General features: G+C 42.2%; 1 protein-coding gene across 1 annotated transcript in view; it reads right to left on the bottom strand.

The window, feature by feature from the left end:
* Positions 1–19497, bottom strand: part of LCP2 (lymphocyte cytosolic protein 2) — a 228824-nt gene that overhangs the window by 39002 nt on the left and 170325 nt on the right. Inside the window, exons 9-10 of the mRNA XM_053719585.1 lie at positions 3802–3868; positions 2449–2535 (exon numbers count right to left, since the gene is read on the bottom strand). Coding sequence (XP_053575560.1) covers positions 2449–2535; positions 3802–3868 — 154 coding nt within the window. The remainder of the gene's footprint in view (positions 1–2448; positions 2536–3801; positions 3869–19497) is intronic.

The following is a 19497-nucleotide window of genomic DNA, read 5'->3' as shown; positions in this document are numbered from 1 at the left end:
AAGCGGTATTTATCTAGGAAAACCGCATATTAGACTTTGGGATGTAAGAACATGCCCAAAGTACTATATATAAGTGTGTGAGGGGGGGGGGGTGAGAGAAAAGAAAGATAAATAAGAATAAAGCAAAAAAATATGTAAATATATAAAGAGATATGGAGCCAGCCGCATATTTGTTAAATAACAGTGGCATAAAAAAATAAAAAAAACAAAAAAAACCCAAAAAAAAAGTATAACAAGAGTCCAATAATCTCCGGAGACTAACTGTATAAACATAGCATAACACCGCCATAATAAACCGGAAAAGTTGCTGCTTAAGAGGATCTGTATCCTATATTAGACATATTGGCCGTTACAAAGCAGTAAGTAAGTGACTTAGAAACAGAGCAGAAATATAATTCAGTAAACATTGCATTCAAAGATCCTGAGTAAATTAGAGCATAGAAATCCTAAGCACTATAACAAACAAGTATAAATGTAGGTTCAACTATAAACTGAAGGTATAAGAACAGTAATATATAGTCCTCCCAAGAAACAAATAACCAGGATATGAACCCCTGTTTTTCCCTTTTTTTTCCTTTTTTTTTCTTCTTTTTTTTTCTTTTAAAAATCAACAGAGAATATTGAAATGTATGACATTTAATGAATAACAGTGTCACCATTTTAGACTTTAGCTTATATCAGGGTCTGCCAAGCTCCCAATAAGAAACATATGAACAGTCCCACGGTACTTATCTGTATTAATATCTTACTATCTAAAGTATAGTTACAAGGCCTGGGACAGCATCTTGAATTAAGTTTAGAAAATATTAGGAGCTCTATAGTCTGTCGCAAAATATCATCCATCCATGCAAAGCTCCACATAAACACAACAGACCGCATAACCAATTCTTTTTTAGGATTAACCTATAGAGACTCAATAAATTAAATAAGCCAAAAAAAAAAAAAAAAAAAATTAGCCTGCTGACGTCATACCTAAGGCCACCCATAAGGTGGATGTCTAAAATGATAGCGGTTAACTAATGTGACATTTAACTGTGCAGGGCATTCTTCAATATTATAATGTATCAGGTCTATAAACCATCATTTAGGAACAGAAAATAATAAGACCGGAGTTCTCAGTAAGTCTGTTGCTTCAATAATAACAATTGCCACTAGTGATGAGCCTTGTTAGGGGTTAACTGCATGGGCTTACCCCACTCCTATTCTGTACAAGTTTCTTATATGACGCTGTAGTGTTAAATGAAGGCAACTGTGACTGTAGCCCCCAGTATCACCAGTGGCGCGAAAGCTTATGAACCTAGAGTTCCTTTCTTGTACTTGGCTTGGATTGATATTCCCGGTCTCCTGGGGTACTCCGTTATCCACACATACCACCGGAACAGCGGAGCAAGACCTTCCAACCTCTCTCATAGAACTGGTCCGCTGCACTTCTTCCATGTGACACATCACCATCACTGCACCCTGTAACTCCACTTTTTCCGTCTGACTGATGTCAGTATAGCAAACCTCGACATTCGCTTCGGGATTCAGACGGGTCTTTAGGTCAGGTTCAGGTGTCGAGAGGAACACTGCCTCCAAATGTTTCTCCATCTTGCAATAGTGTTTTGTTATAAGTGTTTCTAGAGCGTGGAGAATAACATCCCCTGCAGTTGTCATGTGTGTCATTATTTCTTGCTTAGGCTCCACCATCACATACAGGGCAAACGAAGAAGCACTCACGCTGTGAGGTCAATAGCTTTACATAGGCCATTCACAAGGAAGATTCCTCTCCCTCTCCAGAGTAGCATAGCAGAACTTTTCAGTAGGTTTGTAGTGGTATCAGCAGCTCAGCTCTCTTTAGAATAGTAAGGAGCGTGACCGCCATTTTGTATAAGTAAGACAGCATCAATCAGGGAGATTACTCTCGGGGTTTATGCTCAAAGTTACCTTAGCTGCCAGACTATTAATTATAGCATGGGGAGTCACAAAATAGCAGCATTTTTGCTCCAATATTTGCTGTGAATATCTTCCATAAGATCTGTATAATATCAGCTAGCCACAGTAGCTCCACAAAGCACGTCTTGTTGCTTCGGCATCTGGCTCACCCCCCCCCCCCCCCTTATATTATTATTTGAATGTTGCAAAGCCATATATTTATATGCAATTCTTAATGATTCTAAAATATTGCATTTGTTGGCCATCACTGGGTTAGAATGCTGCATTGGTATGTAGTTCTGGGCTTAGCTGGGCAATAGGGTGTGTGTAATGGATTACACCTGTGTATTGATTTATCATGTATTTCACCAGTGTAGAGTGTAGACCTAAAAAAATTATTTGCAAAACAAAAAAAATTGCTTTACTAGTTTTAGTAAAAAATTATTATAATTTCAGACTGTTTTAATGAGTATAGTCATTGTTTTGGTGTTTTTTTTCTTAAACACTAATAATGTGTATTTTTTTTATACTGACCTGGACCAGCAAAGCTCTTGGTATAGTTTGTCACTCCAGAGATTTCAATAGTTGGCTTTTTAGTTCTGTCCACCCTTGGTGGGGAATCTAATTAAAATAGAGATAAAAGCTTACATTAGATACAGAAGGAATAAAGTAAAATTCTACAGTTAAATACACTACATGACCAAAAAAAAACCATGGCATTAATATGGAGTTGCCCTACCCCCATTTGAGGGTATAATAGCAACAACTCTTGTGGGTAAGGTTTTCAAAAGATTTTGTAGTGTGTCTGTAGGACTTTGTGCCCATTCAGCCAAAAAAGCATTTAAGTCAGGGACTGATGTTGGATTAGAAGGCCTGGCTCACAATTGGCATTTCAATTCATTCTAAAGGTGTTCTGTGGTGTTGAGATCAGGACTCTGTGCAGGTCCCTCAAGATCCTCCACAGCAAACGTGTGAAACCATGGAACTCGCTTTGTGCACAGGGGCAAAGTCTTGCTGAAAAAGAAAAGGGAATTCCCTAAATTGTTTCCACAAATTTGGAAGCACCCAATTGGGTGAAATGTTTTTGTATCATGCAGCATTAAGATGACCCTTCACTGGCATTTAAGAGCCTAACCCAAACTCTGGGAAAAATCAGCTCCATACCATTATCCCTCCTCAACCAAACTTTTCAGAAAGCACTAAGCATTCCATTGGGTAACATTCTCCTGGCATCCTCTACAACCAGATTCTTCCTTTAAACTGCCAGATAGTAAAGTTTGATTCATAATTGCAGAGAACATATTTCCACTGCTTTAGAGTCCAATTTCAGTGTGCTTTGTAACACTCCATATGATGCTTGGCATTGCATATGTTAATGTGATGCTTGTGTACTCAGCCATGGAAACCCATTTCATGAAGCTCCTGATCACAGTTCTTCTGCTGCTTCCAGAAGAAGTTTGGAACTCTGTAATGAATTATGCAAGAGATGGTTTCCGATCTTTACATTCTTCAACACTCAGCTTCCTCACTCTATAAATGTGTGTGCTCTACCAATGTGTGGCTGTTGTTGTTTCTCCTAGACACTTCCACTTTACAGTAAAAGCACATACATTTAACTGGGAAAGATCTTCTAGGAAAGAAATTTCACTGACGTGGTAAAAACAGCATTCTATGACAGTGCCACATTTAAAGTCACTGAGATCTTCAGGGTGTCCCGTTAAAACTTTCAATGTTTGTCTATGGAGATATCATGTGCAAGGTCTATGGAGATATCATGTGCAAGGTTTTATGTACCTTGTAGCAATGAGTGCAGCTAAAACATCTGAACTCAATAATTAATAGTGTTGTCCCAACACTGTTGGTCAAATAGTATAGAATTGCACTTACGCCTTGCAGGCTTGGGAACTGAAGTTCTTTCTTCATGGTTTGATGATGGTGGTGGAAATCCTGGGCGCTGTAACAATAGTTAAATAGCAGTGTTAAACTTGTAAATACAGCACAAAAAGTGTACATTTCATAACTATTAAATTAAATTAAAAAGTCCCAATCTGTGCTGTGCATGACTACATCATCCAAATAACGACTGTGGGCTTTCAGAATTATATCCATTAATCTATGAAAGGTAACAGGGGCTCTACGTAACCCAAATGGTAATACTTTATATTGGATCAAACCCTCTGATGTAGAAAAATCTGTCTTTTCCTTTGCTCTGTCATTCAGGAGTGATTGCCAATAACCTTTTATGAAGTCTAAAGTTGTCAAGTAATGTGCTTTGTCAAATCTATCTATAAGTTTGTCAACTCTTGGCATTGGATAAGGTTCACATTTTTTTTTTATAAGAAATTTTATTTGTGTTTGAAACATAAGTATAACAGTTGGGGACTCGCAGGACCCCTTCACATACACATTAACTCAATGAGAATTTCGGACCTCAAGGTCCTACCAGAAACATGTATTACAAACAAATCAAATTATTCTCTACATGTGCTAAACAAAAAAGATATGCAAACTTAGCCGTGTTGCGAGAACCAGAAATTACTCAGTGCAGCAACTCAGTTTACTTGTAGTCAGTACAAGATAGGGAGGAGGGAGGGACATGGAATGAAAGGGGAGGGAGGAGCATAGGTAAGTGGGGGGGAGAGAGAAAAGAGAGAGGATCTCACTGTCCAGTATAGGAAAACAGTCTGTAAGGCAGGGTGTGCAGACCTCCTATTAGTTAGAGTTTAGGGTGCCCTGTGACGTGGCAGATGGGCGCCATGAGGATGTATTTATCTTTCCAGTCGGCCCATGCCATTTCAAACAGGTCAGATTTGTTTAAATCAAAGTAAATGGCCTTTTCCATATTGTACAGAAAAGCCATTGTATTTGCAATCTCTACCCATTTAGGGGGGAGTTCCCTTTTCCAGGCTCTAGCTATATTAGTTTTAATAGCAGACAATAAATACACACTGAATAGGCTTTGATGTTTGGGCATACTGTGCAAGTCCAGATGCAGCAGGGCAAAGGCCGGGCAGTCAAATACTGTAATTCCGAAGTCAGTGAGGGTGCGAAGTCCTAGCTCCCAAAGGGGTTTAATTTTGGGGCAACCCCACCAAATATGCAGCATATTACCATGTAGGCCACAACCCCTCCAGCAGAGTGATGAGGTGCCCGGGTATATTTTAGATAATCAGGTGGGGACCAGGTACCAGTGAGAGATAGCTTTGTAGTAAGTTTCGAACATTGTTACGCAATGTAGAGTTTTTTAGTCAATAATATGGCCCTTTGCCAGGAGTCGGTGGAAGTGTGAGTGTAAAGAATAGTGTCCCACCTATTCAAATGCTGGGCTAGTACCAGCGGGAGTGTTCCATCTAGCAAATTGTAATGGATCGTTAGTGGCCTAACAAGCCATGCCAGATGGATTCCCAGGGGGTGAGAGAGAGCGGGAGGAGGAAGCTTTTAACCCTACATAATTCAAAAAAGAGAATTAGTGGAATGTCTGCGTGCAGATCTAAGTGCGCCAGATCTATAAAGCCATCTGGATGCGACACAGACCAAAAATACGAAACTTGCCTAATCTCCAGCCGAACACATGTATTAGAGTAAGTTTCCACCGGCCCAGTGAACAGAACAGCTACCAAGGTGATGGGGGAGGGATGGGGGGCAATCAGGTGGCGGTGTCTAACCTTGTCCCAAATGGTCAGGCATTCTACAATAATCAAATTACAGATGCCTAGGGTTCTACGGCTATGTGGCAGGGTCCAGATCACATCTTTAAGAAGAACATTAGAGGGTAGGGAGGCCTGCTCAATTTTTCTCCATCTGTCATTAGATTGGAGTACTCCCCATTGGGATATGTGTGTGAGCATAGCGCCCTCATAGTATTTTACTACCAAAGGGGAAGCTAAACCTCCCAAGTGAATGGGGAATTGTAAGGTTTTATGGGCAATTTGGGTAGTCTTGCCCAGCCAAATAAACTTTATCTCGCTCTGGAGTTGGGAGAGAAGGTGCATTGGGACTCTGATCGGGAGACATCGGAAAAGATAAGTAAGTTTGGGGAGGAAGGACATTTTGAGGGAGGCTATTCATCCCATCCAGGAAACGGACTTGTGGTCCCACGTATTTTTTAGATTGCGCAACTCTGATAGAATGGGAAGATAATTATCTTTTACCATTTGTGGTACGCTATTAGATATCTTTACGCCCAAATGAGTGACCTGCTTGTTTGACCATTTGAAATTAAATTGGCCCTTCAGTTTAAGGATATATTCTTGTGGGTATTCCCACCAGTATATTTCAGTCTTAAGCACATTAAGCTCATAGAATGAGAGGTCTCCAAAGGCCTTCAAGACATCCAGGAGCCTAGGTATGGCACTGATGGGATCAGCTGTAAAAATAGTAATGTCATCTGCAAAGAGTACAATTTTTTGCATAGTGCCTGACAACCTAATACCCGGCAGTGATGCGTCTGATCTGATTTGTGCGGCTAGGGGCTCGACCACTAGAGCGAACAGTAAGGGGGAGAGAGGGCACCCCTGTCTGGTGCCATTCAAGATGTGAAATGGGGACGACTGAAAGCCTAATCCCCGGACGGTAGCAGTCAGGGCGGAGTATAGAGCTTGGATGAGCTTGCAAGTTGCAGGAGGAAAATTAAAAGCCCTGAGGGTTTCCCATAAGTAGGTCCACCTAACTTGATCGAACGCCTTCTCTGCATCCAAAGAGAGTCCCTCACGATTATGGATAAATCCCACCTAATCTGGACTAATCACGTCTGGCAATAGCTTGCCCACGTGGTTTGCTAGTATTTTAGAGTAGATTTTAACATCAATATTGATCAGGGAGATCGGCCTATAGCTAGAACAAAGCGAGGGGTCCTTATCCGGTTTGGACAGCGTGATAATGGCAGCTTCTAGGAATTCCTCCCTGAGAGTGCCTTCTTTTCCCGCTAGGGCAAAAAACCTGAGCAGGTATGGGGAAAGTTCATGAGTATATATATTATAGAGTTGGGCAGGGGATCCATCTGGCCCGGGAGTCTTAAAAGACTTCAGGCGTTTTATTGTTTGTTTAACCTCTAGTAGTTAGAGTGGGGCTGTGAGTAAATCTTGTTGCTCTACTGTGAGTTTAGGAAGGTTCAAAGAAGACAAGAATAGCCTAATATCATGTGAAGATGTGGGCGTTGGGTTTTCCACTTTTTCTATATTGTATAGTTTTGAATAGAAGTCGGCAAAACATTCCTCAATTAGGGAGGGTTTCCTAAATGTTTTGTTGTTGTGCCTAATTTGGGTTATGCGGGAAGTACTATGTTTGTGTCGAAGTTTGTTAGCTAGCATGGTGTCGGCTCTATTACCCTTGTGATAGAGAATTTACTTTAGCTTGGTGAGATGTTGCTGGGTCCGGCGTAGTTCCAACTCATTGATGTGGTCCCTAACTGCAGAGATTTGCGCTGAAATATCCCCTGAAGATAGAAGAGCGATTAGCAACTTCTAAGGTCCTAAGCTTAGTGTGCGCTTGCGCTAGTGTCAAACCAGCTATCTTTCTCAGATGGCTCTGCTTACGAATAATAAGGCCCCTGACCGTTGCTTTGATAGCTCCCCAAAGGATGTCATCTGGTGCCTGTCCGTTGTCATTTTGGCCAAGCAGCTCCGACAAGTCACGTCTCAGTTCTTCCCTGAATGGGATGTCTGATAGAATATGTCTTGGGAGGGACCAAGTAGATCTGGTTGATGGTTTGTCTGCAGAGTAAAGGTCAACCTTGACTAAGTCGTGGTCCGACCAGGAGCTGAGACAGATCTCAGAATGGGAGACAGAATCTAGAGTCCCTACTTGACAGAAGATATGGTCTAACCTGGAGTATGTCTTGTGCGGGTGCGAGTTGTTAGTGAAGTCTCTGTCCCTGGAGTGCAATGACCTCCAGAAATCAAAGTAACTGTGGTGAACCATTATGGTCCGAAATTGGGCAGAGGTATGAACCGCTTGAGGATTGCTTCTGTCTACACTTGCAGTTTTACGGTCCAATTTAGGATCCCAAGTCATGTTGAAATCGCCTGCCAATAAGACCCTTCCTTTTCTGTATTTGTCAATTATTTGGAGGATCTTACGGAGGCACGCAGGTTGGCGGGAATTAGGTAAATATATAGAGACCAGTGTATGGAGTACATGGTCCAGCCTGCAAACCAAGATAGTGTATCTGGCCTGAGTGTCTGTGAATGCCTGTATCTGTTCATAAGCAACTCTATTATGCAGTAATATAGCTGTGCCCCTGGCCTTCTTAGAGAAAGGGGAATGCACTAGAACCCTGAAGGCAGAGTGAAAATATTGGGGAGAGCTCGCCTGCCAATGAGTCTCCTGTAGAAATTACTACATCTGGGTTGTGGAATTTGAGTTCATAAGTCAGGAGGCTCCTCTTAAAAGGGGAGTTAAGGCCCCTTACATTGTGAGTGAGAAGTCTGAGGCGGTTTGCCATCTTGAAGTGTGAGGGGGGAGGAAGAAAGAGTGGGGGTGGAGGGGGGTCAAATTAGGTTATAGGTTGTGAGGTGCTGTATTGAGGTATAAGGTGGAATTAGTCCACCTGGGTGGAACCCTGGAGTGGGCTTCCTATGTGGGGGGGAGCTAAGATAGGAGTGTCAGCAGTGAGGACCGGGATTCCCAGGCCCACCCCATGTGTCTAAGGAACGAGTCATGTGGGTGTCTGATCGAAATAGTCTACCTGAGAATAATGTTCAAGCATAACGTCAAATAAGTATAAACAATAAAAAACAAGTCATGTGAGTGTCTGTTCGGATTAGTCAACTTGAGGATTATGCCTAAACATATCAACAACTAAGTATAACCAACAACAATAAACAGCAACATAAAAAATCTACAACAATGGTAATAATGTTATATCCCACCATCAAGACTGAAAACAATTAACCTATGCCGGATTAGTCTCGTGATGTAGTTGAAGCAGACTTAACCTCTAACAGAATAGGTGTAAACATAGTCAAATTATCAGAAATATTGGGCATCTCACCCGGACAGGGCTGAACAGGATACTTCTAGCCCCTACAAGCCATCCACTAGGGCCAGCATGAGCAAAGAGGTTTGATGGAGGGAGATAAAGTTGCCTTTCGTTGGTACCTCATATTCAGGGAGGAAGCACATGAGGTCTTTGAGAGTCCTGTAACTGCTGAGTTTTCTGCCTCTTTGGTCACTGATCTTTGATATTCCATTCAGGTGCTGTGGCTCTCAGTTTTGCCTTAACAGGGGTATGTTCTAGAGAGCTGTCATTTGTGAGACCCCATTGTGTGAGCAAGGTGGTTCCCTGGGCCAGTGAAGACACTGTATGTGTCTGGTTGTCCCTCGTAATTATCAGCTTAGTTGGGTAACCACATCTATATTTAATGCCAGCTTTTCTGAGTGCCAACGTGACTGGCTGGTACTGTCTTCTGTATTGTAAAGTGTGTGCTGAAAGGTCGGGCAGCAACTGGATATCTTTAAATCTCTTCGCCAGTGGTGGCTTACGAAAGGCAGCCTCCATGAGTTTGTCTTTAAAGAGGAAGCTATGGAAGCAGACTATGATGTCCCTTGGCTTCTCCTGAGGAACTGATCTTGGGCGCAGAGCTCTATGGGCTCTTTCCATAGTAGTGGTCATGCCCTTAAAAGGGCCCAACAGGTCTCCAAAGAGCTCTAACAGTAAGTTCTGTAGCTCTGTGGATATGATTTCTTCTGGTATCCCCCGAAATCGGATGTTATTCCTTCTGGCACGGTCTTCAACATCTGCAAGTTTAAACTCAAGCTGACTTAATTGGTCTGATAGAGCTTCAGAGTACGCCAAGAATTTGACTGATCTGTAGTAATGTCATTTTGCCTTCTCTCCAGGGAATCCACCCTGTCTCCAATATCTGAGATGTCTTTCTTGAGCTCAGCGTGACTTCTTTGAATTTCTTTGGTGATGGAACGCGTTTGACGAGCAAACATTTTCTTGAGGATATCTTCCATAATGAAGTGTTGTGTTCTGGAAGGTGGAGCGGCATCAGGTAAGGAGCTCTCATCCAGGGACTCTGATTCACTAAACCCATCACTTGAGTCTTCCTTCGGTTCTTTTTGCGGTTGAGTGAAGTGGTCTAGAACATTTTTTTTAACCGGCCCAGGGGTTTTAGGCTGACATCTGGAAGTATGAGGCATTATCACTTATGGTAGAGGAGTAAACGGGTAATTGGGCAGAAATACAGGTTAATTCGAAATATAAAGGCACCAAATGATTATTTCTCAGGTGACTATATTAAATACATTAACAAAGGGTACTAAACATCAGTATATGGAGTGGGACGAGAGGCCCCCCTACACCCCTACCCCTCCATGATGACAGTCAAAGATCCTCCTGCTTAAATATGTCAGAGGGAGTCACCACAGAGGAGAAAGGGCCAGCGAGGCCTCCCCCAGACACAGGTCAACTAGAATGACTCCTATACCTCTTAGTAGGGCAGGGTCCTTCTCTGGAAAAGATCCTTGCGGACCCCCACCCGGCCCAGGAACAGAGGATATGACCCTAAGGAAGGGGAGGTGACCAACCCAGGTGAGCTGGGTCAGAAAGGGAGGGCCGGCAAGGGGTCCCCAGGCAGCAAAGCACAGGCCAAAAATAATTCAGGCAATGCAATCAATATACAGTATCTTATAACACTATGTTGGTTTATAATGAATGGTAATCCAGGAAGCCTGTAAAAAGAAGATTTTAGAGCAAGTTCAGAAATAACACTACACTTTGGACTAATGACCCAAAGACAAGAAAGATGACGCAGCAGCGATAAACAAGCAGAACACAAATAAATGTAGTTCACATGAATAGTAATAAGACCAGGACTGCCTATATAAGAAATTACTACTGATCACTCCGTAGGGGACACACAGTCATATGTGGTAAAACTCGGGTGGTTATTGTGGGTGGACCCTCTTAAATATAATAAGAGAAAAGTATTGTGTGCAAGGGCCCTAAGTAAACTCAACTGTGGGCAGGGGGAGAATATATTATTGAAAAGAGTGAGTACACCACAACCCTATGGGCGGCCCCGCAAAGATCTCAAGTGGCGAGGTGTAATAAAGACTGGTGGGACTTTAGCGGGGGGGGGGGTAATATATATATATATATATATATATATATATATATATATATATATATATATATATATATATATATATATAAAGATAGTTGGGGTAGGAGTGGCAGGCCCGAGTGTAAGACTCTCTAAGGGTAAAGGGGATGTCTAACTTCTGGCCCAAAAGGTGTACAGTGTGAGCTGGTGCCCCACCTCTTAAAAAAGGCTGATGTAGTAAGTGAGGGACACAAGGGCCAATGGTGTGTAAGTACAACAGGGTCCCTGTGGGAGCCCTGACTCTCCGGAGAGTGAGATCTCCTGCAGCCACACTCCAGTGGGGATAAGAGGTACAAGGGCTGTAGGGGTCCAGAAATACGGTCACTAGGTCCCCAGACCCTCAGTACCTTGGTTTTAGATGTATAATAAATGTCCCTCTGTAGACTGTGAGAACAGGTTATGACCCTCAAGGAGTATGTTTATATAGTTCAGGTGTCAAGCTGTTTCCCAGTGATGGGGGTCGCTACCTTCCTTTGTGGGTCTGCAGTGGATCAGGGAGATGGCAGAAATGCTGCTGATCAGAGTTGGCCGGATGTGAGCCAGAGAGAATAAAAGAGAATCTTTTGTTAATGTTGCCCTGTTATTGTAGAATCAGGCAAATTTGGGCTTAATATACCCCTTAGTGTCTCTTTTGTACAGGCCGTGCTGTGGGTCTAATCGAAGGGCCTCCGGTGGAGGTTAGAGGGAATCTCCTAGGGTCTCAGTGTTCTTGAGAGGTGGGCCTGCAGTACGAGCAGTGAAGCACAGGGGAGCCTCCTGGTGTTAATGCGCTAAGTTAGGCTCGGGTAATGTGTGCAGTGTGAATACCTGAGATGGCCACGCCACATGTGTGCAGGGGGAGAGCTGTCCCCTGTGAACCAGCTCCTGGTCCACTCTTCTCTACTAGTCAGTCACCACACTGCCGATCACTCCGCTGAGGCCGCTGACAAGATGGTGGTCGTTCACGCCACAGCCTCCCTCGCCGCGTGGCTCGCCCGCTCGATCAGTCAGTAGTTACAATCAGTCTGTGGGGGCCCTCCAGGTGAGGATATAGAAGTAGTAAAGGTAAGGAACAGCGTTCTGAGTCTCCGTATCGGCTATCTGGTGCAACTGGGATATCCTTGTATCACTTACAGAGGGTCGCTTCTCTGCCGGTGTGTCCTGGACAGGACGGTCTTTACTGCGATCTCAGGAACAGTAATTACGGCTCCTGTCAGCCACAGATTAGGGACCTTGTCTCAGCGGTCAGATAGCGGGCGAGTGAGCCAGGAAAAGGTCCTGTGCTAAACCAGCCAGGATGTTGAGAGTCTGGATCTCCGGGAGACAAGGTGCAGAGGCTGGAGTAATTAGTTTAGGCAGTTAGATACCACAAGGATGGCAAGGGAGAAACTAGTTCAATCACTGAAAAGTGCTAAAAACTTTTTATTTTAGACAGAGCTCCCACACTATGCTTCCAGTCAGCTTGACGGTTAGCTCCGCCCCCTCACATTTTTATACACTGTTCAATCTACAGTAGTCATTACAAAATCTTAATCACCCATCAGGCTTTGGCACTAACAGAATTGGACTATTCCACTCACTTTGTGCCTCCTAAATATTATCAGATTCCAGCATTTTTTTAAATTTAATCAAATATAGCTTATTTCCTGGCTTCTGGGATTCTACAAAGTTAAAAGTTTATTTTTACACTGGATTTAGTAATAATATCACGTTTAACTATAATGGTCCTAACTGGAACTACAGAAAAAAACATCCTGATTCCTACTGATAAAATTCCCAACTTCCTGTTTCTAATGTTTCTAATGTGGTTGTCAGTAATTGATACTGTGGTTAAAACTTATCAGTCCTTCCATGGTTTAACAGGTTAACATGTAATATCTGCTCTGGTTTCCTTGTGCCTAGTTTTCTCACTTTATAATTTCTCTCAATAACTTGTTCAATAATTTCATATGGGCTGTGCCAAGCAAAACTGAAATTGTTCTCTACTCTAGGTGCAAGGACCAACATCCTATCTCCTGGGTGAAAAATGTATCTAGCATTAATAGTCTAGCATTCCTGTTAAAGCTAGTCTTCTTGTTCGTCTTGACTTTCTACATATATTATTTTACTGTGGGTATGACAGCTGCCATTCTATCCTGCAACTGGCCTATGTGCTCAATAACACTGTGGTATGGGGCAGATTATTCCACAGTATCCCTGGATGATGTTGTACATATAAATTCTTGAAAGGGGAACCAGTGGACGCTTGGAGCACCTTTGACATAAAAGAAGTATCTTTTACTTAACTGTTAAAAGATTTTTTAGGAATGTCTACCCTGCTAAACATTAACATCAGTTCTTTGTTATTGACTTGACAGAAGTATCACATAAGTGTACTGCTTCTAGGTATTTTTGACATAGTCAAAATATATAATATTTTAATTTTCACCATAAGTGTTTGCTTGTTTTTTTATTCTTTGACTTTTCAATTTTACTAGGGGTGCACTCCATTTTAATTTTTTTAAACTTTTTCCTAAAGATTTCCATTTAAAAGTAGATTAAGCTAACAATAATCAACATTCCTTTGCTGCTCATTATAAAAAAAATGATTTTCCCTTTGATACTTCATAAAATTTGAAAGTGAAATGTAAATATATTTTAAACAAAACATGTCAAATAAATAAATGGGGAATAGTGAAGATAAAAGCATGAAATTTAAATCCTCCATTTCTTAAAAGTAAGAGCCATAGAATTATTGTATAGAAAATTAGCAAATTTAGCAAATCTAGGCAAGTTACCAATGCTCTTTTAGAAGCACTGTTATAGAGGTTGTTTTTCTATACAAAATAAATAATACCAAAACAATACATTTACAAAGAAATGAAAGAAGATAAAAAGAAATGATAAAAGGCGAGTGTGATGAGAGTGGGAAGTGACGTCACCAGATGGGGGTGTGGTTTTGGTCCGTTATTGTCTATGTCGCAGTTACTAACGGCTAGATTTAGAGTTCTGTGTTAGCCGTCAAAACCAGCGTTAGGGGGCCCTAACGCTGGTTTTGGGCTACCGCTGGTATTTAGAGTCGTGTAGGTAAGGGTCTAACGCTCACTTTCCAGCCACGACTTTTCCATACCGCAGATCCCCCTACGCCATTTGCGTATCCTATCTTTTCAATGGGATCTTTCTAACGCCGGTATTTAGAGTCTTGGCTGGAGTGAGAGTTAGAAATCTAACGACAAAACTCTAGCCGCAGAGAAAAGCCAGGAGTTAAGAGCTTTATGGGCTAACGCCGGTTCATAAAACTCTCAAATACTGTGCTCTAAAGTACACTAACACCCATAAACTACCTATGTACCCCTAAACCGAGGTCCCCCCACATCGCCGCCACTCTATTACATTTTTTAACCCCTAATCTTCCGACCGCAAACTGCCGCCACCTACGTTATCCCTATGTACCCCTAATCTGCTGCCCCTAACACCGCCGACCCCTATATTATATTTATTAACCCCTAATCTGCCCCCCATAACGTCGCCGCCACCTACCTACAATAATTAACCCCTAATCTGCCGACCGGACCTCACCGCTACTATAATAAATGTATTAACCCCTAATCCGCCTCCCTCCCACCTCAAAAACCCTATAATAAATAGTAGGGTTGCACCGATACCGATACTAGTATCGGTATCGGTGCCGATACCAAGTATTTGCATGAGTACTTGTACTCGTGCAAATGCACCGATACTTAAACCGATACCTCCAATTCCTACCCATACGCGATCTTGTGGCATTTTTCAAACTGCATGTTCCCATTTCATTTTAAGCTCGAGTGGAGACTTAACTAAAAATTGTTCTGCCAATACAAATTGCTGTTATTTGTATTATTGTACATCAGAGCAGTCATTCAGACAAACCCCTGAAGTACTAGGCAGTTAATAAACTGAGATTTAATGGCCCAAAAATATCTTTCTAACCCATGCAGTAGTGTGAAAAGTGAAAGACTGTTCAGCTTAGCGTCAAACGTCCTTGCTATTAGCAGAAACAGATGCTTCTGTTCCTTAATAAGAACTTTCCACTAACTTTTGAAAAAATATTCTAATTGCTAGATTGCCTTTTATACTACTAGTTCTCCTCTTGCACAATTATGCTCAAAACATACTGTACTCTGAGGAACAACCTTAGCCAGGGCTGGACTGAGTCAGTAGAATGCAAATCCCCCATTTTTCTCAAAGAGGATTACTGGGATACTCCTTCCTCAATATTATTTTCAGAATTAAATTATATTACTTTGTATTAAGTACAAATGTTAGATTGAGGAGTTATATAGGCACCCTACAGCCCAATTGCATCCAGTAATCCCCCCTTTAAATTGTAGCTTTCCAGCCCTAGCTGCTGCAGCTGTAATTTATTGTTGTTATTATTAACATGTTATTGTAATATTTTTATTTATAAACATGTTCTGTAAACTTTGTGACCACAAGCACATAAATCTGTTTTATTATTTAAAAATGTCTTTTGAGATACAGTTCATAATTATAAAGAAGTGATCTTAAATCATTACTCTGTAATGTGCTAGGTAAACTGTCATGACATAAAAAAGTATCGGTAATTGGTATTGGTGAGTATTTTAAAAAAAAGTATCGGTACTTGTACTTGGTCTTAAAAAAATGGTATCGGTGCAACCCTAATAAATAGTATTAACCCCTAATCTGCCCTCCCTAACATCGCCGACACCTAACTTCAATTATTAACCCCTAATCTGCCGACCGGACCTCGCCGCTACTCTAATAACTGTATTAACCCCTAAAGCTAACTCTAACCCTAACCCTAACACCCCCCTAAATTAAATATAATTTAAATCTAACGAAATAAATTAAATCTTATTAAATAAATTATTCCTATTTAAAGCTAAATACTTACCTGTACAATAAACCCTAATATAGCTACAATATAAATAATAATTATATTGTAGCTATTTTAGGATTAATATTTATTTTACAGGCAACTTTGTATTTATTTTAACCAGGTACAATAGCTATTAAATAGTTAATAACTATTTAATAGCTACCTAGTTAAAATAATTATAAAATTACCTGTAAAATAAATCCTAACCTAAGTTACAATTAAACCTAACACTACACTATCAATAAATAAATTACATACAAATACCTACAAATAAATACAATTAAATAAACTAAAGTACAAAAAATAAAAAAAGAACTAAGTTACAAAAAATAAAAAAATAATGTACAAACATTAGAGAAATATTACAAAAATTTTATGCTAATTACACCTACTCTAAGCCCCCTAATAAAATAACAAAGCCCCCCAAAATAAAAAAATGCCCTACCCTATTCTAAAATTAAAATTGAAAAGCTCTTTTACCTTACCAGCCCTTAAAAGTGCCTTTTGTGGGGCATGCCCCAAAGAAAACAGCTCTTTTGTCTGTAAAAAAAAACATACAATACCCCCCCAACATTACAACCCACCACCCACATACCCCTAATCTAACCCAACCCCCCCTTAAATAAACCTAACACTAAGCCCCTGAAGATCTCCCTACCTTGTCTTCACCACGCCGGGTATCACCGAACCGTCCAGGCTCCGAAGTCTTCATCCAAGCCCAAGCGGGGGCTGAAGATGTCCATGATCCGGCTGAAGTCTTGGCCCAAGCGGGGGCTGAAGATGTCCATGATCCGGCTGAAGTCTTGGCCCAAGCGGGGGCTGAAGATGTCCATGATCCGGCTGAAGTCTTGGCCCAAGCGGGGTCTGAAGATGTCCATGATCCGGCTGAAGTCTTGGCCCAAGCGGGGTCTGAAGATGTTCATGATCCGGCTAAAGTCTTGATCCAAGCGGGAGCTGAAGAGGTCCATGATCTAGCTGAAGTCTTCTATCAAGCGGCATCTTCAATCTTCTTTCTTCCGGATCCATCTTCATACCGCCGAAGTGGAACATCCATCCTGGCCGACGACTCCCGACGAATGACGGTTCCTTTAAGGGACGTCATCCAAGATGGCGTCCCTCGAATTCCGATTGGCTGATAGGATTCTATCAGCCAATTGGAATTAAGGTAGGAAAATTCTGATTGGCTGATGGAATCAGCCAATCAGATTCAAGTTCAAAACGTGCCCAGCATGTGGGAGAATCTGCGGAGTCATTTGTGCACAGACTGTATGAACTAGCTGAATTCTGTGAGTTTGGTGTTGCTAAAGAGGAGCAAATCAGAGACAGAATAGTCATAGGAATTGCAGATGCTGAAGTCTCACTGAAGCTACAGTTGGAGGCTGAATTAACGTTAGATGGGGCTATTAGGATGGCCCGCCAGAGTGAACTGGTGAAAAAGCAAAGTGCTGATCTGAGGTCTGAGAGTATTGTGGATGAAGTGCAGCAGTTCAGGAGAGCTGCTAGTGAAAGGCACAGTGTGAGCGGTAGACCAAGGGCAACAGATAGGCCCAGAAGCGGATGGGTGCAGCATGCTCGCTGCACGCGGTGTAACCGTACCCATGATCAGAGTGTCGTATGCCCTGCTAAAGACAAAAGATGTAGAAAATGTAACCGAATGGCCCCAATTTGAAGTGGTGTGTAAATCTGAATACATTAAGGAGATGCAGGTGGATAGTGACCAGGAGGGTCAAGAAGTGTCCTTTGTGGGGTCTGTTGTCGAACGGCCTAGTTCAGATGAAGATTGGCGGGTTACCCTTACTGTAATGGGAGCCAAAGTTGCCTTTAAGATTGACACAGGAGCTGATATCACTGTTATGTCCCTTGCAGCGTTCATAAAACTGCCTCGACAGCCTCAGCTGTCGAAAGTTACAACTAAAGTTCATAGTTCTGGTGGCCGTATCGATTGTGCGGGGAAATTTATTGCTAACTGCGAGAACAAGCAGAGGAAATTCACCATGTGGGTACATGTGATTAGAGGTCAGTGTGTTAACAACCTATTGAGCAGAAAAGCAGCCTGTGGTTTGGGCCTGGTCGCCAGAGTGAATGAGATTTCAGAACACATGTTTGGTGAATTGGGCCTACTGAATTGCAACTCAGTCCGAATATCACTTAAAGGTGACACAGTCCCATACAGCATTTCTACTCCTCGTAGAATTCCGTTCCACTCATGCCCCAAGTGGAGAAGGAACTTCTGCTCATGAAGAATATGGGAGTCATTGAAGAGGTTGTTGAAGCAACTGACTGGTGTGCCCCCATTGTGCCTGTTGCGAAGAAAAATGGGAAGGTACGCATCTGCATAGACTTGAAAAGGCTGAATGAGGCAGTGTAGAGAGAGAGATATGTGTTGCCGGCACTTGAAGACATAGCCCCGAAATTGGCTGGGGCGAAGTTCTTTTCAACACTCAATGCTTCCAGCGGCTTCTAGCAGATACCTCTAGATCCAAAGTGCCGCAAACTGAATACCTTCATTACACCAGTAGGTAGGTTTTGCTTCTGCAGACTCCCCTTCGGGATATCCTCTGCTCCTGAAATCTTTCAAAGAGAGAGGAGTTCTCTTCTAAGGGACCACAAGGGCACGGCAGTCGCCATGGACGACATCTTGGTGTATGGGTCTACATTGGAAGAACATGATCAGCGATTGAACTGTGTGCTGCAGACCATTAGAGAGTCCGGGCTGAAATAGAATAAGGAGAAATGCCATTTTAGGAAGGCTGAGTTATGTTACTTTGGGCATATCATCAATGGGGATGGCATCAAGCCGGACCCTGATAAAATCCTTGCTATTGAACAGATGAAAAGTCCTTCTGATGTACATGAGCTGAGACAAATATTGGGCCTTGTGAATTATGTGGGCAGGTTCCTTCCAGAATTATCCACAATACTACACCCTATCACAGAATTTCTATAGAAAGATGTTGCCTGGGTCTGGGGACCTTCACAAGAAGAATATTTTGTGCAGGTCAAGTCTCTACTGGGGTCTGCCCCAGTGTTGGGGTTCTATGACCCTTCCAATAGACTGTGGTTAGTGCCGATGTGAGCAGTTATGGGTTAGGGGCCGCCCTCCTGCAGTTGAATGAGAACAAACTACAGCCCATCGCCTACTGTTCCTGTACACTGATGGCTGCTGAGTCAAAATATGCCCAAATTAAGAAAAAGTGCCTGGCTGCAGTTTGGGCATGTGAGTGCTTCCAGCGTTACCTAGTGGGTTTAGAGAAATTTAGTCTGGAGACTGACCATAAACCACTAGTTCTTTTAATCAACTCCTATGATATTGACAAAACACCTCTAAGATGCCAGAGACTTCTAATGAGGCTGCTCAGGTTCAACGTTCAGGCAGTGCATGTGCCGGGGAAACAACTGGTAGTGGTGGATACACTTTCCAGGCTCCCACTGGCTGCTGCTGAAGAATCTTCAATGGAATCAGATGTAAAAGTGTATGTAGATTCAGTTCTGGCCTCCAAATCCATTTCTTCAGGGAAGCTAGAACAAATAAGAAAGGATACATATTTAGATACAGACCTTCAAGAAGTTAAGTACATAAAAGAAGGTTGGCCCAAGAGCCAGGCAGCCTGGATG

The sequence above is a fragment of the Bombina bombina genome, chromosome 6, assembly GCF_027579735.1.
Source record: "Bombina bombina isolate aBomBom1 chromosome 6, aBomBom1.pri, whole genome shotgun sequence".
Taxonomy (NCBI): domain Eukaryota; kingdom Metazoa; phylum Chordata; class Amphibia; order Anura; family Bombinatoridae; genus Bombina; species Bombina bombina.
The sequence above is the reverse complement of the archived record's forward strand: the minus strand, read 5'-3'. Positions and strand labels throughout refer to the sequence as shown.